Source organism: Bubalus bubalis, chromosome 12 (genome assembly GCF_019923935.1).
Source record: "Bubalus bubalis isolate 160015118507 breed Murrah chromosome 12, NDDB_SH_1, whole genome shotgun sequence".
NCBI classification, from domain to species: domain Eukaryota; kingdom Metazoa; phylum Chordata; class Mammalia; order Artiodactyla; family Bovidae; genus Bubalus; species Bubalus bubalis.
The window spans coordinates 102,231,013-102,255,502 of NC_059168.1; the positions used below are offsets into that span (position 1 = coordinate 102,231,013).

Sequence of the window (24,490 nt, forward strand, 5' to 3'; positions counted from 1 at the left end):
GAATACAGGACAATCCTTCAGGTAAGAGGGCAAAAAAACCCCAAAACACTTGTCTATCATGAGCCAGCTCTGGAAGTACTATTCAATGCAGTTAGGCAAAAGAGTAAAATGAAAAATATAAATACTGGAAAGGAAAAGGACAAAAAGATAAATATTTGTGATGACATGATCATCCCCCCTGAAAAGCCCGAGAGAATCAACTGAAGACCTACCAGAAGCAGTCAGAGGGTTCCAGGAAATGAGCTGGGACATAAAAATAAGTAAGAAAAATCAGTATTGTTCTCAGAATCCTGAGAAATCCAGTTAGAAAATAAAAAGGATGCAAATATCCCATTATCACAAGATCAACAAGAAGAACAGCAAGTAATACAATACCTAGAAATACACTTAACATGAAAAGCAGGGGCCCCGATAAAGTGTTGATTGTCTCACAAAGGGGCAAGGAGAGAACAGGGCCACAGACTATGCAGACTGAGCCATAAACCTAATGGGATTCCAGTTAAAACATCAGCAGCAGTGTTCATTTGGAATACTAAATATGTGAGACAGACACTGGAGAAGAATAACGAGGGACTTCCCTGGTGGTCCGGTGGTTAAGACTCCCGATGCAGGGGCCCTGGGCTTGATCCCTGGTCGGAGAACTGCACCCCACATGCTAAAGATTCCACATGCTGCAACTAAGACTCGGTAGAGCCAAAGAAATAAAGAAAATAGTGTTTAAAAAAAGAGTAATGGGAGGGCCTTGTCCTGCATTGGCTATTTTGAATTATACGATAAAGCTAAAGTAGTTAAAGGGCGTGGTACTATGCCATGCTAAGTCGCTTCAGTCATGTCTGACTCTGGACTGACTCTGTGACCCTCTGGACTGTAGCCCACCAGGCTCCTCTCTCCATGTATTCTCCAGGCAAGAATACTGGAGTGGGTTGCCATGCCTTTTTGCTGCAGAAGTAGACTTGTGGGGAACAACAGAAAGTTTAGAAGTACAGCCAAGTATATTGAGAGATGGCATCTACGAGCAGACAGTGGCCAGACCACGTATAAATACACACCCCAAGCCACCAGGTGGCCAACTCTCTTGCTATAAACAGCAAACTCTGACAGCCTTTGTTTTCTTCATGGGGGTGGTCTTTGTTTATTTCCACAACATCTACAGTTGTGGGGTGCTCTCAAGTTCAAGTTAGTGGAGGAAGGACAGAATATTCACCAACATTTGACATCATTTTGGAAGAAGTGGCTAACGGCTGGGGGAAAAGGAGGCTGGTACAGAAAACCTCCATCAAAATAAACATCAGGGACTTCCCCCGTGGTCCAGGGGTTAGGGATCCGCCTGCCAGCGCAGAGGTTCCGTCCCTGGTCCAGGAAGATTCCCCCTGCCTCGGGACAACTAGCCCAAGACGCAGCTACCGAGCCCGAGCACTCTAGCACCCGTGCTCCCCAACAAGAGAGCAGCCCCTGCTTGCTGCAGCCAGAGGCCTGCGTGCAGCAACAATACCAGCCAAAAATAAAGAAAATGATTTTTTTTTAAATTTTAAATAAATAAATATCAGACGCATCAAAGAGCCAAATGAAAAAGGAAAATTGTGAAAACAGTCGGGGGAAACCATGGATTGCTCTGCACCGCAATCCCACGGGACAGGCAAGACTGGTCGATACGTGTCCTCACTCAGCTGGACGTTCAGGTCCAGTAAGGTGAGTGGCAGAGCCGGGATGTGAACCTGAGCCACACTCCTGGCTCACAGGGTAAACAGGATGCTGGTGGGATGCGGGTGGCCAGGACACATGCCCTCTCGGGACCGTGGGCAGGCTCCAGGCAAACTGCCCGTTGTCACAGGGACCTGGAAAGGCGGCAGAGGCCTTCCCGGGAGCCTGTGGGAAGCGGACTGCTCACCTGTTGGGCTTGTAGCCCAGATTGTCCATCAGGTGCGCCTGGTCCAGGTCTCGCGGGAAGCCGTGCAGCACCCACCCTCTCTCAACGCAGTCCTGCTGGTCCAGGCGCTGCTTCAGCACCTTCATGATGATGTTGTCAGGGACTGCGGAGAAAGGACAGCTGGTCACTCTTCAGACCCAGCAGCAAGGTGAGGGCGCATCCGAGGTCGTTGCCCACTGGCTTCCTAACTTCACCTGACCTGGGTTTGAACTGCTGAAGAGGCGGGTTTAGGTGGCCGAGGATGTGGGTTCCTGTTTTTCGGGGTGCTCCGCAGTCCCACCAATGAGGGGAACGTGTCTATGCAGGGAGGGAACGCACTGGGCGACCTTGACATTGAGCCTTCCCTGACTTTGACAGGATAGACGCCCATGGGCAGCCAGGACAGCTCCCAGCTCTCCAGTGATGTGCGGGCACCCTTCTCCCCACCCTGCCCCCCAGGATCCAGCTTTTGCTGCCAAAGACTTTTCACGGAAGCCCCGGTGGGAGGTTTCATTTTCCTCCAATGGAGCGGTAGTGGTGCCCCCGAGGCTCTCTGCTAATTTATGATGCACGTGCAACCCACCCCTTTCTTCTCCCCTTCCCCTTGGTTCTCCCCTCCTTGCTGTTTAGAATCAAATCTCTCACAAGAAGCACAGCGTTAGTTATAACGGTGACTGAAATCAAGTCTCGTGGAGGAGATGTTAAGAAGCCTCTTGTTTACATTACTGCAATTGACATTTTCCTGAAATTTATACCTTTCTTCCCAGACTCATTAAATGGCCTGAGTTGCTAATGTACTGCGTTCTAGCAATTTGCACTGCATTTCCTGCGCTTTGCACTCATTTTTCCAGAGATACTTGGTAAATATTACCGTTGTTTGCTATAAATGTGGGCCTGATGACAAGCAGGTTTTCTGAGCGGCAGCGACAGAGCGGTCGGCGGCTTCTCTGGAGATGCTCGGCTGCCCTCAAACCGGCCATCCAGGGGTCAGCCCAGTGGCCCCCCCGGGCTGGAACACACGACTGGAACCTTTCCAAAGGCCCCCTAAGCTGACAGCCAGGTGAGAGATCCAGAAAAAATCACTACCAGCTGCTCTCCTCCGTGGCCAGGACACACCTAATGACCGTCCTGCTGCCCAAGAACCATAAACCTCCATCTAACCCTCCTCCAATCAGGATTTCCCTGATTTTGTTTTCACATCTTTCAGCCTTCCTTCCCCAGTCTGAAGGAAAGAGCAGGGAAGGGATTTTGCTCTATGAGATGACCTGGCTGAGATAGGTCAGTGAGGAGCTGATGCAGTTAATCCCATCCCTTCCCTGCTGAAACCTGCCATGGCTCCCCAGCGCTCTTCACTATGGTTGACAGGGCCCTGCAAGGCCCACAGCCTGCCTCCCCTGGGTGAATCTCCCCCCAGCTCTCCACCTCCCCTCAAATGTGCCGGTCCCTCCAGCCAAGTCTCCTTCCCCCACGCCTTGCCTGGGGCCGGGCCCCAGAGGAGGGTCCACTCCCAAGACTGTCCATAGCTGGGTTAGCAGCTGTGTTTCTTCACTTCCACTTCACTTCTTGCCACCCTGTTCTTAACGTTCCAGCTAAAGCTTTGCGTAGTGCTGCCTCTCACCAGGACAAAGGACCACGTCACCACCCCCCCACCCACTTTTCCATAATTAACACAGTGCCTGGCACGCAGGACGTGGTGGAAGAAATAGACCGGAGCCCTCCATTTGCAAAGCTTCACTGCAACAAAGATGTTAAAACCAACTTGACCAGACTCTGGGGAGCTCAGAAGAAGAGTGGGAGTGGGCTGGGGGCACCCACAAATCTGGGGTCTGGTCTCAGCCCTGCCCTTGGGTGCCAGCCAACTTCCGCTGGCCCCATGGGCTCTCCCAGTCCCGGTTTCCTCTTCCGCCAAGAGGAAGCTGGGCTCCGTCCCCAGGGGATCAACACGACACGTAGTCCCAGGCGCGTGCGAGGCGCTCAGAGCTGGCGGCTCATGCTCTTCGGTTCCGGGGATGTCGGTCAGGAAACAATGATCCATGAACCCTTGCGGCTTCGGGGGTCCCCTCCCCCAGCTCCGCGCTGCACTCGCTACGCACGCAGTGCACTCTGGCTCCCACCAGTGACCCCTGAGGAATCGGGCTGCGGGGAACACCGCTAAGACCACTGTGTGAACAAGGAACAGAACTTTTCTCTGATTCAGAAACCTCATGTTATCTGTCAGGAGAAATAAATACAGGTTAGAGAAAATGAGGGTCACGAATCTGCTATACAGCCTTCCAATCCAGGCCTACCCCTGTTTACGGAGATTCTCACGGAAATTGAAACCCATCCAGAAATAAGCCTTTGCCAGTGTCTGTCCGGTGGAGTGTTATGTAGCATCCGAGCTGTGCCCGGGCTCGGGGTCTGAGGCTGCCACCCACAGCAAACAAGAAGCCAAGGGCCCTGCCCTCCTGGAGTCTACATTCCAGCCAGCGAGACAGATGATGCACAGATAAATAAATAAATAACCATTTCAGAAAGTCATAAATACTAGGAAGAAAGCAAACCAAGTGAGGGATGATGCTGGTTTGACTGGATCCAGGATGGTCTCTGAGGTCACAACTGGCCAAGATCTGGGTGGTGAGTTCAGCCTCACGGAGATCTGGGGAGGATGTTCAGGGTGGAGCTCATGGCAAGGGCAAAGGCCCTGAGGTTGGAACAACCTTGGCACATTCAAGGGATGGAAAAAGGTCCAGTGGCTGGAGTGGAGGGACTCTGGGAAGTGGGGAGGTCCTGCCAGGCCTTCCAGAAGGAAGTAGCTCTGCCTGCCCCCTGGCCATCTGGGGAAGGACTGGGCACAGGCCCTCAAAGCACATTTACTGAAAGAACACACAGGGGCTGATCTCAGGATCCTGAGCTAGAACGCCCAGGAACGTGCACTTCACCACATTTGCACAAGGACGGACTATTCTGTGGGATCAGCCAGTGGAGTCCCCAGCTGGGGTCCAGGCTCCAAGGATGTGGCTAGGAGATAGCACCTTACCTCCTGTGAAGTCTGCTGAGTGCCCAAGAATTGATGCTGTCAAACTGTGGTGCTGGAGACAACTCTTGAGTGTCCCTTGGACAGCAAGGTGATCAAACCAGTCAATCCTAAAGGAAATCAACCCTGAATGTTCACTAGAAGGACTGATACTGAAGCTGAAGCTCCAATACTTTGGCCACCTGATTCGAAGAGCTTACTCACTGGAAAAGGCTCTGATGCTGGGAAAGACTGAGGGCAGGAGGAGAAGGGGGCAACAGGGGATGAGATGATCAGATGGCAACCATTCAACTCAATGGACATGAGTCTGAGCAAACTCTGGGAGATAGTGAAGGACAGGGAATCCTGGCGTGCTGCAGTCCACAGACTCTCAAAGAGTCAGACACGACTTAGCACCTGAACAACAGCAACAGCAAAGCCTGCAAAGAGCTCAGGCTGAGGACCCCGAGTGCAAACTAGCTGTGAGCAGCTCCAGCTTTTTAAATTTCTAAAAGGACATCAAATAAAAAAAGGAATTCCTTGGTGGTCCAGTGGTTAGGACTTGGCACTTTCATTGCGGTGGTCCAGATTCAATCTCTGGTCAGGGAGCTAAGTTCCTGCAAATTGCACAGCATGACCAAAATAAATAAATAAAAGGAAAGTAAACCATCTTTTGCTGACCCCACAAGCACAGTGCCCTCAAGTCCTTAGGCACCCAGAGTGACTGAGGGACGCTTCCATCGACGACCCATCAGAGAGGCCGGCTGAGGTACAACGAGCTCTCTGCATCCCTCTCCAGACCTGCCCCCATCAGCCCTGAAACTAAAGGGGCAGATCTTTACCTACAGGCAGGGAAGGCGAGTGGGCTGAGCTCTAAGGTAGGACGGGAGGGCAGGAAGATTAGTAAGTGTTGCTGTCTTTACGAGAGTTCCTTAGAATAACACCCAGAAAACTCAGCTCTTGGCTCCCCTGGGCTCCTTTCTTGGAGCAAATTTGAGCAGAGAGCCCTGGGGTCCAGCTGTGGGACCTCCCTGACCGTCAGAGTCCTCCTCTATGACACCTGCCTCACCAGCTTTTACGGGGCTTGGAGACAACTCATGGGGCCTGCCAGACCCATTGAGGTCTTCTGAAGGGAGGTGCGGGTATAAATTGAATTCCTTCTGAAAGTTTACCCAGAGTCTCATCAGGTGGCTATGATGAAGCCATTGGTAAGCACTGCTGCTGCTGCTGCTGCTGCTAAGTCACTTCAGTCGTGTCCGACTCTGTGCGACCCCATAGATGGCATCCTGCCAGACTCCCCCATCCCTGGGATTCTCCAGGCAAGAACACTGGAGTGGGTTGCCATTTCCTTCTCCAATGCATGAAAGTGAAAAGTCAAGTGAAGTGAAGTCGCTCAGTCGTGTCCAACTCTTAGCGACCTCATGGACTGCAGCCTACCAGGCTCCCCCGTCCATGGGATTTTACAGGCAAGAGTACTGGAGTGGGGTGCCATTGCCTTCTCCAATTGGTAAGCACAGGGACCCTCAAATTATAAACATGACCATCTGAGTGTGAATCTGGCTTCAGGAGAGGGCTGTGGGCCTGAGACAGGCTTGTCCTTGGGGGAGGGTCCACTGGAGTAATTAGTTTGCTGACCAGTGATGCCCTGGGCCCGGTGAAGGCCTCTGTTGATGAGGGTGAGGAGTGCATTGGGCAAGTAATTTTCTTCACTAATTAGTGCTGTTGGAGACCAAGCTGCAGTTAGGGGTGGACAGCTGAGCACTGAGCTTCTGAGGGCAACAGAGGCTGCTCAGAGGCTCAGAGAGGGAGAGGCCTGGAAGGTCGTCCCATTGCCCACCCTCATCTCAAAGCTGAGAAACCAAGGTCCCCAAAGGCTGTGAGTTAAGTGACCTGTGCAAGCCAGTTGCTCAGCTGGGCAGAAATCCAACTCAAGGTCAAGATGTCTGACCAGACAGAAACACAAAGAGACTTCTTGGTTTGGGGTTGTTTTTTTTTTTGTTTGTTTGTTTCCTTGTTAAGTTGGCAAAGATTTCCAGAGGGAATTTCCCAACTGGCATCACAAGCTAAGATGTACATGCCTCGTGGCCCAGCAATCATGGTCCAAAGAATTTCCATCTAAGATACAACTGCAGAGAGGACAGAAGATGTGCCCATGGAGGTGTCCGTCTCAGTGCCATTTATAACAGGGATGATGGAGACGATTTCAAATGTCCATCAGCAGAGGACAGCTTACATAAAGGACGAGACATCTATGCAGCATGCTACTAGGGAAGCTTGAAAAAATCAGCTATGTTGACTTGGAAAGAGGCCTCTGACAGAATATCAAATGGGGGGGAAGAACAAGTAAACGACAGATAATATGATCTGGTGGTTTAGTTGCCAAGTCTGACTCTTGCAACCCCATGAACTGTAGCCTGCCAGGCTCCTCTGTCCATGGCAAGAACACTGGAGTGGTTTGCCATTTCCTTCTCCAGGGGATCTTCCAGACCTAGGGATTGAACCCGGGTCTCCTGGACTGCAGGTAGATTCTTTACCAACTGAGCTACCAGGGAAGCCACTGAAGTATATATTGACATACATATATACACACAACGTGTACACAAGTGTACACACACACAGGGGAGAGAGGAGGGGCCACACTGATGCCCCACGAGCGATGGCCGGTCCCTCGGGGGCTCAGGGTCCTGGAGTTGAGAGAGACGATAACACAAATCAACATATCCCAGCCGAAGAGCTGAAGGACCTGGGAGGTGTCACAGTGAGGGCTTCAGAGGCGGGCAAGGTCTCATCGCCCCCGAGGATGGGGAAGAAGGTGGCCACTCATGCAGACCCCAGCTTCTAGCCAATACCAAAACGAGCCCCTCTCTGCAGGTTCTCAAATGAGCACTTCTCCTGAGAGGGGCTTCCCACGACTGTGGATCAATAATCATCAGTGGAGTATTTGTTTAACGCCTACACCCTCATCCCCCACTGGAGAAAGCAGGGACCCTCGCCAAGTCAGGCTCATTGCTACCCCCTCACCTGGTACACATGCCAGGCACTCAGCAGGTGCTTAGTAAACACTCTCTGAATGAACGAATGAATGAATGACCGCATAGTACCATCTCCTGAAACCAGGCCTGTTCTCCCAAGCACCGATTCAGGTCCCATGGCAACGGGTTCCCCCAGGTTTCCCTTTCATCCACTCCACGACATACTTATGAACTAAACAGGTAGTCAAGGGACTACGTCTTGGCATCGGGAATTAGTTTCAAAGTAATCCTACGTGGGGAGGACTGCACCGTTGATCCGGAACACGCAGGTTCCCTGTGCTGGCGGTGGGTCCCCTCAGGCTCCTTATTCTACTCTGTCTGGTTTCCAAACATGCTTAACGGCTTCCACTAACAAAGTGGGTGTTTTGTCTAAAGGAAACGATTTAAAGGCCTAAAAGAGGTTGAAACGACCACTGTGAGACACCATCACAGCGGGTCAAAGGATGAATCTCCCTGGAAGGCTGTCCTCACGCCCCAGAAGAGGCTCTCACTTTGGGGGAAACCAAGGGCTGGATAGAGCCCTTGCCTGCTGTCACAGACGTGTCCAGACATGTCCTCGCCCGTGAGAGGCCCTCCCAGCGACGCGGCTCAGGCCCGGGGTGAAGGGTGAGGCAGCAGGCCCACCCCTGTGGCTCCCACATCAGGCTTTCTGCCCTGCGCCTTTGTCTGGCTGCTGCCTCCCCCCCACCCCTGCCACAGCAGGCCATCAACTCACTTCTTCAGCCCTGCACGGTCTGACCGGCCAGTTCAGCAAAAATGCAGAACAGAGCTCGCCCGCGGTGTCCTGCCGGAAGTTGAAGTTCTCCTTGATAATGCTGTCCATTGCCCTTCATCCTCCTCTCAGAGAGAGATTTCCAGCGCGGCCGCGAGTTTCTCTCCATTGAGTCAGGTGCCTCGGGCTTGATTTCTGGGCTTGACAGCTAACATCGTACCCTGCGTATAAGCTACTGCCAAGGGCTACCTCTCCGAAACGTCCTGTCAACCCTAAATTTAGCAAAGTGCAAGATATGAATATCCCATTATTTCATAAAGGCCACATCACATGGTTTCAGGTGTTATTTTTTTCTTTTTCTGAAAATCTTCCACGAGAGAGAGCTGTCCTCACATTGACCTCGAGGTTATTAAAATCTCAATCCGTTTGTTCCCTGCCGGGTGTGCTTGGCACAAGGGTGGACGGGGCACCATGGTCACAAGTGAAAGGCTTCCAGGGCCCAGGGGAACCACCAGGCCCCCCACTGACCCCACCCAGGACACCTGGCCCACCCTGGTCTTGAAGGGGAGGCATGTTCAAGCTCCCTCCCGCCTATCAGTCCCCTGGCTCATGCAGAAGGAAGGGCCCTGTGAGTCAGGCCACCGTGAGGTGACTGGAAGGGACTGTTCTTCCTGGGAGGCAAGTCTGCATCCTCAGTACAGTCCAGCTCGGAGAGCGGTGGCGTTCATTAGGGAGGGTCCCGAGAGAGCTCCCATGCCAGCTCATGGAAGTCCAGTGGAAGCCAGCGCCAAGGGCAGAGAGGACTCGCTGGAAACCCTTTCCCGGACCTTTCCTGCTGCACTTCGCACCTCGCTGCCGCCTGTGGTCCAAGCCTCCGCATCCCTGTGAGCATCCCTGACCAGGGCTCGGCTGGGGGAGGCAGGAACCCCAGGGCACCAGGCTGCTGGTGCTGGCCCCAAAAGGCTGGGACGGACAGTGGAGGAAAGGAAACAGCTCCCTCAGCCGGTGCTTCAAGGTAAAGAATTCCCAAGGTTGACTGGCGTGCCCAGGATTCACCATTTAACCCTCCTGCCACCCCAGGGCAGATCAGAAAAGGCCAAGGACCTCACACACACACCCGACCCACTACACACACCCAGGCACTCACCTATAACACCTGCACGCATCCCTGCAGGGCACACACCTGCCTACACCCTACACAGGCTACACCCCCATGCACAACACTCACTACACCCCACACCCTTCTGCACACAATAGAGCACACACACACCTGCCCCCCCCCAACAAAACCTGTAGCGTCTTCCCTTCTTCAAGGCCCCATTTGAAAAGTAAAGGGGACACTCGGCATCTGTCAGGGTTCACGGGGCTCAGCACTTTCTTCTCCTCCCCACATCCCAACACAGCTCCCGGGCCCCACCCTCTTCCTGACTCGGCCAAGGGGGAGCATCTTGGAAAGGAACCCTGGCTGCGGAGGAGGAAAAAACACTGCTTTTGTTTCCGTTTTCTATTTCCATCTCATGCATACTGATGCTGGAAGGAAACAGGGCGCCCGCTCCCCCCACACGTCTGTCTCTTCCCCAGATTGTTGGGGGCTTGGCTCAGGCTGTGGATTGGGCTCTTCCCAGCCCCGACTTATTAAGCATTATAGTTCAGTGAAAGCTAAACGCCACCATTTCTGGGAGTCCACCACCCTCGGGATGGCGCGGATTCCTGGCAGCTGAGGCCTGCAAGGCCTCCCCACGGCTGCAGCCGGAAATCAGGACTGTGTGCAGCGCCAGCCAGGCCTGGGGCCAGGGGGCCTTTAGTGATGCTCTTTGTTTATTATTTACTGCCACCTGCTGGTCAGCCACGGATCCTGCGCCCCAAGTGAGCTCTTAAAAGGATAAACGCACCATCTCTAAAACCAGTACAGGACGGGAGGAGGAGAAAGTGGGCTATTCCACTTGGTTGCACTCCACCATCCTTCGGGGGTGGGGAGCAAGCCCCCTTGGAGAACTTATTTCCTTCGTAAACTCAAGTCACTTGCCCTGACAAGCGCCTCTTTCGGCCAGCAGTGTTTCCCAGGCACAGGATGGAACCGATGTCTTCTAAGACTTCTTTAGGTCCCAAAAATCTATTTCCTAACATTTCGAGTACTCAACAACAATATTTAAATCTACTTGTCAGACAATGGCACCATGAGATAACAATTAAAAATAATTATAATTTACAAGTTTTCCCACAGACTATAAATGCTGGAAAGAGTGTAGAGAGAAGGGAACCCTCCTGCATTGTTGGTGGGAATGCAAATTGGTGCACCCACTATGGAGAACAGTATGGAGGTTCCTTTAGAAACTAAAAACAGAGCTACCGTATGACCCTGCAACCCCATTCCTGGGCATACATACATCCAGAGAAAAACATGATCCAAAAGGATATATGCACCTCGATGTTCATTGCAGCACTATGCACAACAGCCAAGACGTGGAAGCAGCCTAAATGCCCATCGACAGAGGAATGGATAAAGATGTGGTACATATACACAATGGAATATTACTCAGCCATTAAAGATAATGAAATAATGCCATTTGCAGCAATGGATGGACTTAGAGATTATCATAATGAGTGAAGTAAGTCTGACAGAGGAGGAGAAATAGCATATGACATCCTTTAAATGTGGAATCTACAAAGAAATGATACAAATCAACTTAAAAAACAGAACAAGACTCACAGACTTAGAGAGAATGAACTTAACGGTTGTCAGGGGGAAAGCTGGGGAAAGGGATAGTCAGGGAGTCTGCGATGGACATGTACACACTGCTATATTTAAAATGGACAACCAGAAGGACCTACTGCATAGCACAGGGAACTCTGCTCAATGTTATGTGGCAGCCTGGATGGGAGGGGAGTTTGGGGGCAAACCGATACACGTATATGTACGGCTGAGTCCCTGTGCTGTTCACCTGAAACTGGCACAACCCTGTTAGTTGGCTATACTGCAATACAAAATAAAAGGGCTTAAAAAAATAATTTACAAGCTTTATTTCCTCCCAGAGTTAGCAAATGGATTTCAACTGGAAGTCTTCTTCCTATGGTTGCCAACAATTTTTTAAACACCAGCTTTTTTTTTTTTTTTTTTTCAAGTCCAGAAAAGTACGTTAGGGCTGGGGCCCTTTCCAGTTGGGAGGCTGCTCAGCCAAGCCCTTGGTGAGCAGCTGCTCGTTTTGATCAGTTTCTATCATTCCCCTCTCTGCCGCGTCTACTGGGGCCAAAGCAAAGATAAGACGTGAGGTGCCGGCACCGCTGAACCCCCTGCAGCCGAGGAGCAACTCCAACTGGGGGCCCTGAGCTTATCTCACTAATGAGGTTCTAGATGAGAAGGAAAAAAAAGACCATTTAAAAGTAGGCATTCTTCCATGGGCCACAACTGCTAAAACCCGCATGCCCTAGAACCTGTGCTCTCCAACGCGAGTAGCCAACACTCACCACAAGGAGAAAGCCTGCGTGCAGCACCCAAAACCCAGGGCAGCCCAAATAAATAATTAAAGAACAGCCACTCTCTGAATGAGAGTGGGCTTCACTTAGCAAGTTAAGAAGACTTTTAATAAAAATGCTCACTGACACACACGGTGTCTGACAATCGGATCATTAGTCACTCTTATCTTAAAACCCACTTTTACACCTTTCAGTGGAAGATGAGACAGGCCAGCAATCCAGATATGGACTGGACTGTTGGAAAGTGCAGTGTTAAACTAACTGCATGCTACGAATCAATGAGTTTCAGGAACACGATTTTCCTTCCATCTTAATGCAGTCGGGGCTCAGAACCAGTTTTATCCCCCACATCTCAGGGGCAGCAGGAAGGCTGGTGCTCACGTGATCTGTGAGGAGACAGTCAGCAAGTCCTGGGAAACCAGGAAACAACCATGAGCCCCGTGTTCTGGGTGGAAAAGACGCACTGACGCATTGATTTGACAAGTACATGCGCTATAGGGCTGACTCGGCTCTGCTGTGAGCTTGGGTTTTTTTCTAATACAAGTATTGATTCCTGCAATCTTCATAACAAACCCATTTTACAGATGAGGAACTGGAGGCACAGAGAGAGGAAGTAACTGCCCCAGGCCACACACATATGGGTCGGGGAGCCCAGAATTAAACCCAGGCCACTGGGCTGTGGGGCCACCTGCACTGTCTCTGCTCTCTGCCCCCTTTACAGGGGAAGAAGCAGCGTGAATTCTGCCCTCCTCTCTGCATTTTGTTTGCAGTGTGCCCCGGACAGGTCGCTTTACCTCTCAGCTGGGGCTTCTTCCTCTTAAAAAGAGAACTGGACTCAGTTCTCTGAGCTCCCGGCAAGCTGCTAGGTGGCAGGTCTGCAGCCAGGCCACCCCCAGCTCTGAGGACCCATGAGGCCGTCTGTGTTCAGCCTCACTCAGTCACCAGATGCAGCCACTCCAGAACAGAACCAGAATGCAAGCCTTCCCTACGGGGGCAGATTAGAGGTGGCCTTCCTACCCCCAGGCTCCCCTGGTGGCTCAGACGGTAAAGAATCTGCCTGCAGTGTAGGAGACTTAGGTTCGATCCCTGGGTCAGGAAGATCCCCCGGAGAAGGGAAACAGCTACTCACTCTAGTATTCTTGCCTGGAGAAGCCCATGGACAGAGGAGCCTGGTGGGCTATAGTCCATGGGGTTGCAAAGAGTCAGACACAACTGAGAGACTAACACTTTCCTACAGCTGAGAAGTGGGCTTGAATCCCCCACCCCTTGAATCTGGGCCAATCTTGACTCGGTTAATGGACAGAATCAGCTGGAAGCTCTTTCTGGGACTTCGGAGGCTGGGTCAGAAGAAGCCTTAGCGCTTACCCCATCCTCCACCCTCCACCCCATCCACAATGGCTGCTCTCGGCCTCTTTGGGATGCTTGCTGTGGGGGAAGCTAGGATCACACAAGGGGGCTGACCAACACGAGGAAGCCCAAGCTGCCACATGGCAACGCTGCACCAAGGGGGAGGCCTGAGCACCTCACGGCAGGTACCAGGCGTGGGGATGAAGAGTCCTGCCCCAGCAGATGCAGTGCGGAGAAGAAGCAAGGAGCCAGGTCCACACCAGGACCAAGAACCACGCATAGGGCCCCAGATGGATGATCCAGCCCAGTTGCCTCCAGTCGTCAGGGTCGTGCCAAGTAAGGCCCAAGTCAGACAGTGATGTCGAACCCTCCTGCCCTGCCCTGCCTGAAATCCTGACCCAGGACATCAGGAGCAGAACGAAGCAGCCGTCCTTCTCTGCCATCACGTTGTAGGGCGGCTGCAATAGATAGCGGGGCCCAGAGGCGGAGCGGACGAGGCTTTGGCCAGGTCCTGGTGACCACAGGGACCAGGTGCCCAAAGCTGGCATCAGTCACAGGAAGAGAATAAGGTATCGAAGAAGTCCACCTATGAAACATACACGTATGTTTGTGTAGATGACCTTGTGTAACATACACGTGTATGTTAAGTACACGTACATGTAAGGTACGTGTAAACACACACGACCTTGCTACTGCCTCCATGACTTCTCCTATCGTTATGAGCATGGCAGCTGCTGTAACTACCAATGGTAGAAACAGTGTCTGATGAGTGGCCCGCTGGGCGCCATAAAGTGTGCAGGTGGCAGCCGCACCCCCGTGCCCGACTCTCTGTGACCCTTTTGTAGCCCGCCAGGCTCCTCCGTCCATGGGATTCTCCAGGCAAGAGTACTGGAGTGTGTTGCCATGCCCTCCTCCAGGGGGTCCTCCTGACCCCGGGATCGGACCCGGGTTTCCTGCATCACCGGTGCTTTCTTTACCACCTGAGCCACCAGGCCAGCCCCAGCTGTGTGCCACGCGTGGTGCTAAACGTTTCACAGACACATTTTCACGTGGACATCTAACAAACCATGACTATGGTACTGTGGAAAGCTCACGCTGTAGATGAGGAAGCTGTAGTCCTGAGAGGCTGCGTGACTTGCCCAAGGTCACCCCCAAGGTCACCCAGTGGCAGAACCTGAACTGGAATAGAGGGGTGAGTCTGCAGCCCAAACCTGCAGCTTCACCCTCCACTCTCCAGGAGTGAACACTTCGGGCCACCTCTCTGGAAACCCCTCAGGCGGCCCACTGGCACCTGTTCTCCCTTTGCTCCTTAAGATGAATGGGGTCTCACCAATGTAGAAATGCAGGCAGTGGGGCAAAGCGTCTGGACCCCTGCCGCCACAGGGCGGGCTTGCCTGGCACTGCTCTGCCATGCCGTCCTGGACACCAGCTGTGCCCTCATCTGCTCATTCATTCATGGGTTCGTTCACGGACATTTGCTGAGCTCCTACTATGAGCCACACTGGTGCTGGGGACTGGGGAGCAGAAGGAGCCCAAGTGGAAACACACAGCGGGAGGTGCTGGGAGGGCTCCCAGAGGAAGTCTGTCTTACCTCCCTGTAACCTGATCACGCCCAAGTGGAGAAGGGCTCCCGTGCTCAGGGTCACAGATGGGAGAAATCGAGGTCTGGATGCCCCAGGGAAGGGCAGGGGAAGGGCGTGGTCTGCATGCATGCATGCTCAGTAGCTAAGTCGTGCCTGATTCTGGGGACCCATGGACTGTAGCCCACCTAGCTCTTTTGTCCATGGGAACCCAGGCAAGAATACTGGAGTGCGTGTACACTCTACACGCTTTCCACCCCTCTCGCCTCTGTGTCCCTCTGCCCCATCGCACCCACCTACCTCTCTCTACCCTGAGCCCCCTTTCTGCTCAGCTCAGGGAAGGGTACAACAGGGCAGAGCTGCAGGGCAAGGGCCCTGTGCCCCCCACCCCGGTGATCACAACTGTGCCAAGTCCCCCACGGGAAGTCTGTTTCAGGGACATGGCAACCGTCCGAGGTATAGGGGCTGCAGAAGGTCACTGAGGGCAGCCTCCCCGACACCCCTCGGGCCCTGCTCGCAGCCCGAGAGGAGAGCCGGTGTCAGCTCCCCGACTGGGGTATTCGGAGGGCAAGGGGCTTCAAGCTACACCTGCCTGGAGGGGGTGTGAGCAGGAGACTCCTGGCTGGAGGAGAAGGCGGGGGCCTTGGGGCCTGGCCTGCCGCAGGCGATTTCACAGCTGAATGGGCTGGAAGCCACCAGGGCTGCCCGTGGAGAGGAGACGCTTCCAGAAGCCCTGGTTGGAGTGAGAAGGACACCCTGCCCCTCTGGGCTCCCCTCCGGTTTGTGATCTCCGTTCCTGACACATGGCAAGCCCCCGACGGACACTCAGCCCAGGAAAACCATCTGCACAGCCCCTCTGCTAACACTGCCATGGTGGCCAGGCCCCCATCTTCCGTGGGGAGAGGCTACTTCACGGACCAGACACATGGGTGAGCTGAGAGCCCCTCGCTGCCTCAGTTTCCCTGCCGCTCTGGCCACCGAACAGAAAGCTTTGCAACCTCTTGGCCACAGACCTTTGGCTGATGCCCCAGCGGGGCGTCATCTTAATAACACAGACAGACGATGCCACTCTCACAGCCAAAGTCTAGTTCTTAAAAACTCAAGAGCTGGACCCTCTAGGGGCACAACCCTGTTGCTAAACAGCGTGCTGACCCCCTTTCTACAGCTGTCCTCATTACATGCCTCTGCCCCTCACAACGCACCCCCACTTTGAGACCCGCTGCTCTGCTGGGCCGTCTCGGCAGGAAGGCGCCTACCTAGTTTCCAGAAGAAAATCTTTGTAGCGGTCCCAGCGGAAAAGTCAAAAGTTTGACTTGAAAAAAGGAGCTACTTCAAAAGCATTGTCAAGACGGAGGTGAGGGTTCCTTTAAAAATGCATAAATTACTGGGGTGTCCGTTAATCAACCTACAGGCAGCCCAACGAGGGGGGGTCTGGGTGGGGGTGCTGAGGGGACCCATGGGGACACATTCAGGGGAGGTGCAGCGAATAAAATACACGTTCAGTAAAAGAGTAAATTAATGTGTTTATTACTTACTGCTTGGGCTGCATGTGTGTCTGTGTGTGCATGTGTGTGTGTGTGGAGAAAAATGAAAGAAAAATGTAGACTTTTTTCAATAATAAAAAGGGAGTTGCACTGCAGGGCCCCTAAAGCTTGTGAAAAATTAAACTCGACGGATTCAAACTGTCCTATTTCCACTTCAAAAGAGAAGAGGCACTGAGCTCTTCCCAAGTTAGCTTCAAACGCCCAGCACCCTAGAAAGTTTCTTTATAAAAATAAAGGCTCCTGCTCCCCCAAGCACTGTACCGGTTACTGTACCCACGGTCTCTCTCTCTTCTAATTATACCCCTGTGAGTCCATTAATCAACTGGTAAATTATTTAGAGAGTCATGCGCTGTCTTCAGCTGGTACAAACACACCACATGCAAAGGCTTGCTGGAAACCGGCCGGGGTCCCTCAGGGTCTCCCCTCTGTGGTAAGACAGCTAGCAGCTTGCCGAGGCTGCACTATTTAAAAAAAAAAAAAAAAAAGGAAATAGCACGCCGCTTACCTCCTCAGATGGGAAGATTTACTTTGTCTTTCAACTCAGCCACTCTTTGCAAGGTTTTAACAAAAGAGAAAAGCTGGTGTATTGTCGAATCTTTAGTGTGCATTTAGTGAGGAGAATATTAATTCCCCATCAAAAAAAAAAAATAAATAAGGCAGCCCTTCAGCTGAGATCTGATCCGGGCCTCCTGGGATGTGTACTCACGGAAGCCTCTCAAAAATGCTCGTAATCATGCCAGTTTGGGGCTGGTTCGGCTTGTTTGTGTTCCGATGGCTGCGTTGGCTGTGGTGAGGTCTCATTACCAGAAAGGGTGCAAATTAAGAGTCTGGAGTCTCCCTCAAACCTCCCGCCTCTTCTCAGGTTCTATTAGGCCTTGAGGGACCTTCTCCAGATAGAAATATTTTGGCGATAACGGGGTTTACGGGAGCGGGCATGGGTAACACGGGGTAATGATCTGTCTTCCACATTATCTTTTCTACACGCCAGCACTTGCACATTTAGGGGAAAGTTATGCCAATTAAAGAGCTTTTTCTCACCTGAAAAAGTCAGTGTATGTCTGGCATGTGTGCCAAGGAATCCAGGCCTTCTTTCAATTGAACCCCCTCCAGCTGTTGGGGGGATACTGGCAGGGCAGGGCTGGTTACAGAGTGGAAGTGAGTGAGGACAGCCGATCCCCGTCCACCTCGGTCAACGAGCCAGGCTGGCAGGTGCTGGGTTGGCAGCACCTGGGTGCAGGTGCTCAGCTTTCCCTTCCGACCCTGCAGAGCCGGGAGGTGGGAAAAGCTGGGGTCTGACCTGAAAAGCCCACCCCGGGGACACACCGTCACTGGCGGCCCCCCACCTGACATCCCTGCACGAACGTGGCATCCCCCCCACCTGACATCCCTGCACGAACGGAGCGCGATGGGGACAGCTCTAGGCAAGCATCTCACACACTGAGAGCAGAGACTAAACCAGCGAGGACGAAATACACCTTCGGCTGTTTTAATATCTTGCCTGGGTCACCAATTTCCAGAGAAAACACAAGCAACGTCCGAGAATGAGAACCATGACCAGAGCCGGGGGAGAAGGCCACCCTTCTGAACCAGAGATGGTGGCATACCACTGATTAGACCCAGTCGCCTGGAATGAGGTTATGTTAACATCTACCACCAGCAGCCACAGGACCGTAATTTATGGCTGAAATTCCCAGGAGAAGGACTAAAAATAAGGGCATGTGTGCTCAGCTCTATCTCTTTGCAACCTCACAGACTGTAGCCCGCCAGGCTCCACTCTTCTTGGGATTTCCCAGGCAAGAATACTGGAGTTGGGTTGCCACTTCCTTATCCAGGGGATCTCCTGAACCTAGGGATCAAACCTGGATCTCTTGTACCTCCTGCCTTACTTAGCAGGCAGATTCTTTACCATTGTGCCACCTGGGAAGCCCCCACACTACACTTGACCTTAGACAAAAAGCCGCTAGGGTGAGCTGAGACCAAGGAGAACGCTTTTATGCTAAGTGAAACTTGAGAAACTAGAATTTCAACAAGCAAGGTCAGAAGGCTGCCTTCCTTGGGAAGCTCGGATCTCTGGGGTTAAAAACCTCACGTCCAGAAGGCCCTCTGGTAGGAATGAAGCACAGAGAAGGCTCAGGGCATGTCACTTGGAGATGGTGACCACTGTGAGTCACCGACGGTTTAAGCAGAGAATTGAGTTCTAGCTGCCCCCTTGGCTAATTCTGGGCAGAAAAAACAACGCCTGCTCACATGGCCCTAGTATAAAACGGCCATGGAGTCTGCCACCACTGACCACGGAAGTTTAAATGGTTTTTTAGCAGCTGAGAAGTTATTTTTCCAAAAGCCCAGAAGGGTTTTCAGTTGTTCTGCAACCATGTGCAAGTAACAGGAGCTCCCAGGCAGGCAAACCTGCGTGCTGGGCGGCCTGGCCCCATGTCATGAGCAGCGCCCCCTCTGTGCCCACCAGGTTCATGGCTGCGTGAGGAGCGCCGTGTGGGGCCCTGGGGAGCCAACTTGCTCTGTTCCACACAGCTCGAGTCAGAATAAGTTTAGGAGGTCAGACCTATGTATCTCAAAATCCGGAGCATAGGACAAGCATCTCCCCAACCCTCCGTCCACAGTGCAGCCGCCAAGGGCCCAGGATCAAGAGATTGGGACGAGCGAAGATGGGGCCCTGGAGTCCTGTGCCCGGTAAATGTGGGAAGAGGGGACAGCAGCGTGGTTATTAATTTTGCGGCTGATTTGAAAGGAGGAGGTGTTGGCAGCACCCGTGAGGACATAAAAGAACATAAATGAGTCTGCGGAGGTCGCGGCTGGGACATCACATCAGGAGGCCCCGAGGGGGCGGTAAGAGGAAGTGGCTCCGTGGGGAGATGCTGACATCTGGGTCTACTCTCTGGGCTGCTGGCGGCGGCGATGGCTGTGAAGACGCCCCGCGATAACCATGCTCCCCAGATGGACTCGCAGCTCCCAGGCCAGCGGAGCGAAGGCAGGAGTCCCAGAGAGGGGCAGCAGGTGTGGCCGGGCCGGCCAGCTGCCGGGAGCACAGGGCAGAGTCCCCAGCAGAGGAGGTCCAGCCCCTGGAAGGGCACTGCCTGCCTTCAGAGGGAGTGATGGGGGGTGGTCTACACTAGGCTGGCTGCGGGGCAGGGTGTTCTGACAGTGACATCTGCCAGCCCCGAGGTGCAGGGGCTCCGCCTCCGTGACCAGGCCTGTGGGTCCTTACCATACTCTCTGCCCCTGCAGGATTTCTGGAACCTTCTGGGTTTCATCTGGGGAAACCCCGGCAGGGTTCCCAGGACTGCAGCTGGTCCCCCAACTGAGGTATCTGAAACACCACCAGGTTCTGAGAAGGGAAACCTGAGTCGTCCGGGCGGCCCCACAGGACAAAGGGGCAGCCGAGTCTCCTTCTCCCAGACCAGTCAGTGGCCGAAACTGTTCAGGGCCGCGCCCCACTGCGCGTGCGGACTCGGGGGACCCTTCTGACCCAGGGCAGTGTAGGGGGAAGGCATGCCCTCCGCCCCACGTCACTCCCGGGAAAGGAGAGTCACTCCTCGGGGGCTCTTGTCCCTCCAGCTCCCACCCTCCGGCTGGCAGGCCCTCGCCCTCGCGTGGACGGATTCGCTTCCCACCTCAGGCCCCGCTCGGCTCTTCCTGGGGAGGCCCGGGCCAGTCCCGTCCCCGCCACACCTCTGCCTCCCCAGGTCTGGACGTGGTCGGGGCGTGTTAGGAAGCCCAGCTGTACCCTCAGAACCCTGTCTCTTTCTCCTCCCGTCTGTCTCCTCTGGGTTCAGGACTCGGGGGTGACGCGGTCGCTCCCCACCCCCCAAGTCTGCGCCTGAGGTGCGACGCCGGCCACGCGGGCCGCGGGTGCGTGGACGCCGGCATGTGAGGTGGCAACGTGGTGCTTCCAGGTTCAGGCAAACTTTCCCTTCAAGCCCAGCTTCAGTGGAGAATCACCGAAGTTTCCGTTTCCGGTTTCTGCTGGGCGGGCGGCGACGCGGGCGGCCAGGCCTGGGTGGTTCCCACGTGCGTCCTCCAGCAGCCGGGCGCTCCTGTTTCCCCGGCAGCGTCTCCACAGCCCACTAATGAGCCCCTGTTAGTGGTGATGAATGTAAATGCATTCTTTGTTATCCCTGCGAGAGGGGGATTAGTGAAATGACAGGACTTATTGCTTCTGTGGGGAAGATATGATGGTGGTGGTTGTTGTGTCTTTAATTCTGCAGCAAGTGGAGGAGTGTAGAGCTACCTCGTCTAAGGAAAGAGAAGGCTGCGGAGGGAAACATTAGCACAAAGCACTGAAGACTGAAGCTGCCAGGGTCTGGCTCCCTGTACGGGAAATGCAAGTGTGCGCTCAGTCTCTTTTGTATCCACCAAAAAAAAAAAAAGGAAAAATAAAAACCAAAACAACTCTGCCTCTTGACCACCAGTGGAAAGGCCCCTTGGGTCTGGGTTTAGCATGCAGACAGAGAGGGTTGAAGAGGCTGCGCTGCTGACTGTGAAGATGGAGGAAGGGGCCTCCGGAAGCTGGGAAAGGCCGGGAAACAGACCGTCCCCAGAGAATGCCTCAGGAAGGAATGCAGGCCTGCCAGCACGTGACTTTAAAAGTCCTGACCTCCAGGACTGTGAGAGAAGAAATGAGTGTTGTTCCAAACCGCTGAGTTTGTTTCAGCCGTGATAGAAAACAAATAACTAGGCAATATCCCGAGATGCAAAGCCACGGAGGACTCGAGCGTCTGGTGCCCAGGGGCGGGAGGGCACCTTAGTTCAGTGCCACGGGCCTCCCGGGCATAGGTTCCCTCTGACCTAATCAGAAGTGTCTGCAAACCCCAGGAGGGTGCCTTACAGGATCACTGAAAGGCATGCAAATCTGAAAACCACCTAAATATTTACTTTTCACAACTTTTTAGTTTAATAAAAAAACTCAAAGGTACAGAACATTTCCAAGAAGAGACAAGGAATTTCCGCCTCCCTTTGCCTGAGGTTTACCCCATCAACACTGCCTCATCTGGTTGGTCACTGTCTTTCTTTCTGAACCACGAAATGCTTTGTCAGGGAGAATTATACAAATTACCCACCCAGTCCGTGGGATGGAATACTATGCAGCAACATTTAAAATGACATAAATCTATTAACTTGTTATCTTATTCACTCATTAGAGCAACAGATGTTTTCCAGAGGGCCAATCACCCCCGTCCCCCGTCTCAACAACGGGGAAGCTGGGCTCACTGGAGGGTGAGTGGGCTTGAGCAGGCGTCGGGCCTCTGTCCCTGCTGGCTGCCCCCACGGCCCGTGCACATGTGAACATCCCACCCCACGCTCATGTGAACCCGGCACCCGGGGTTTCTGTCCCCACCTCTCCACGGAGACGCCCGGGCCTCGTGGCTGCTGCAGGGCAGGGCGGGCACCCCGGGATCTGAACCAGACGGGGAAGCACCAGAGCTCGCACTGGCTGACCCTGTTCACCAGCCGGTGACACGCACAGACTCGCCCGCCCAGATCATCGTGTCTCCCTCCTCTGATCGCCGCGCCCGGGGGATCCCTTTCTGCCTGCCTCACTGGAACTTCACCACGGGGTCCAGGACACCTTAAGGAGGGCCTGGGGAGAGCCAGGCCAAGTCGTCCTCCCCAGGCGGGCCCTCAGAGCGGGGATCAGGAGTGAGCAGCCTGTTCAGAAGCCGCAGGAGGAGGAAGGAGCACTGGGCAGTGAGGGTGTCCAGCCAACGCGTGCACTGACTGTCTCCACGGCCCCCTCCTCCTTCTGGGTCGGCCTTCTTCATAGTAAGTGCCTGTTCATAGCAGACGTGATGACGCGCTTGTGCTCACCGCACAGAGAAGCTACATACAGCCCTTTACACAAGGATGGGAGATGTGGGCGAGGAGAACACACCGCCCTGGGGAGGAGCCCAGAGGTGAGCCGGCATGCCTGTGGCCTGAGCACCTCGTCCCTTCTCTGGGGCTCATCTGTGAACTCGGGGAAACGCAGAGAATGGGCTTGGATGGAGGACACGCTTTCGGAGCTTAGGTCACAGAGGGGTCTGCAAAGATGACCTGGTCCAGCCTCCCCTGAGGACCCATGGCCGGTCAGTCCTCAGGTCTGCAAGGCTGTCTGAGCCTCCTAGCTTCTGACTGCTGACCAGATCAGAATCTTGGCCCCTGGTGTTTTGGGACAGGAGGTGAAAAAGAGGTGGGCAGCTCTGGGCCTCTCCTGGCTCCCAGCTTTAAGTGACAGTGAGCATTCTTGAGAAAGAGGCCCGCTTCACACCCTCAGCGAAAGGCATACGTTCACAGACTTTGCCCCCCAGCCCCCCATTGCTTGGAAGCCAGGATGACCAGCTGGGGAAAAAAACCAGAGCCTTTGCCTCCCAGAAAGCCTGGTTTCCATTTCCTGGTGGTCTTTCCCAGTTGGAGCCCCCAGGTGCCCCATGAGCCTCACACAAAGCAGTCTCTCTCCAGAGCCTGGAAGGTTCTGGGAGTCACGGCCAGCAAGGCCTACCTGCTATCTCCTTCTCGAAAAATGGCTGGATCAAATCGCCGTATTTGGACTTGTCCGCCACGGCTTCTTTGAGCAGTTGCCCACAGCAGACTAGAGGAGAGAGGAGCAGAAAGAAGCCCGTTAAATTTTAAATAGAAGGAAGAATGAGAAGGAAAAAACAAAACGAAGACCCAGTGCTGCCTGCTGGGGGGGAAAAAAAAGGTCACTGAAAAAAATATAAAAGGGTTTTTGAGTGTGGGCGTGTGTCCAAGTGAAAGAAGTATCAAAAAGGAATTGGAAATAAAAAAGAAGCCGAGGAAGGATGCTGTGGAATGAAAAAGAATGCATTTGGAGAAGGACATGTTAAAAATGGACGGCGTGGAGACAACGAGGACCGTCACCACCAGAGAAGGACCCGCAGGGGACGCCGGGGAGTACAGCCCGAGGCCCCGGGGGGTGTTGGGGGTGGACACACTCCAGCAGAGAACCACGTGGACCAGCGTGATGTCCACTCATGCTGTTATCACTCGGGGGGGGGTGGGGACCCTAGAGTTTCCATGGCCCCCTGTGATGACGAGTCCACAGACACCATCAGGCTGCACAACAAAGGGACGCGCAGGTGCCTTTCTGCCACGAGCAACCGCTGTGTCTCTAGACCCCTGGGGCCAACACACAGGGCACGCCCGTTACCAAGCGTGGGAGGAATAAACACAGCTGCCCTCTCCTCGGCTATGAAGACCCTGGCAGCCAGCGCCGGAAGGGTGCAGCCACGGTCTCATGGGTTGTTAGTAGCACAGTCTTACTTTTCTTAACTTTAAAGCTAAGGACTTGACCTCCTATGTTGAAGAAATTGAAATCTTACAGTTAAGTGGATAAAGTGAATGTTAAGGATGACGACCACCAAAGACGGATTCCTCTGAGTGACATGTTAAATTCTGTGTAGCAGCAGTGACCGTGTGCAGAGTGGCTGCGGCTTGGCTCGCTAATGAGGAGTAATAAAGGCAACCGAGACCTTTCCCTACGCCAAGCGCTGCTGCGGTCATGCTTGGCATTATCCAGCCCTCAGGCTGACTGCAGCTTTTAGGTAAGGAGAGGCACTGTGTACTGTCCTAGGTCACCCGCCAGTGAGTAGCAGAGCTGGGATTCAAACCCAGGTCTGTGTGACACCAAAACCAGGCTGAGCCTCCAGTTCTGACCAGGAGGGAGGAGCAGGCATCCTGTTTCCCTTCTGTCATAAAAAGCCATAAAACTAAACAAAATCTATGAGGCAACTCTTTTCAGGCACTTGGTCAGCAGACACGTGGGGCTGTGATCCTTGAGAAAGGAAACACACCGAGCGGGACTCACTCACCCTGGATTTCGACCTACAGGTACCACCCATTCCATGGCTAGGGAGAAGTGGACCCCAGACATGGCAGGGGGACACAG

The 24,490-nt window shown here is 53.6% G+C and overlaps 1 protein-coding gene across 16 annotated transcripts in view; it reads right to left on the reverse strand.

Moving 5' to 3' along the window:
• AK8 (adenylate kinase 8) overlaps positions 1-24,490 on the reverse strand; it is a 136,559-nt gene that overhangs the window by 48,808 nt on the left and 63,261 nt on the right. For 13 of the 16 annotated variants that reach the window (XM_044926495.2, XM_044926494.2, XM_044926493.2 and 10 more), the window contains 2 exons: positions 23,084-23,173; positions 1,889-2,030 (listed from right to left, as the gene is read on the reverse strand). In XM_044926495.2, the coding sequence (XP_044782430.1) occupies positions 1,889-2,030; positions 23,084-23,173 (232 nt within the window). Of the gene's footprint in view, positions 1-206; positions 244-1,888; positions 2,031-20,689; positions 22,377-23,083; positions 23,174-24,490 lie in introns of those variants that run through there. The other 3 variants (XM_044926498.2, XM_044926499.2, XM_044926491.2) reach the window with 3 other exon arrangements.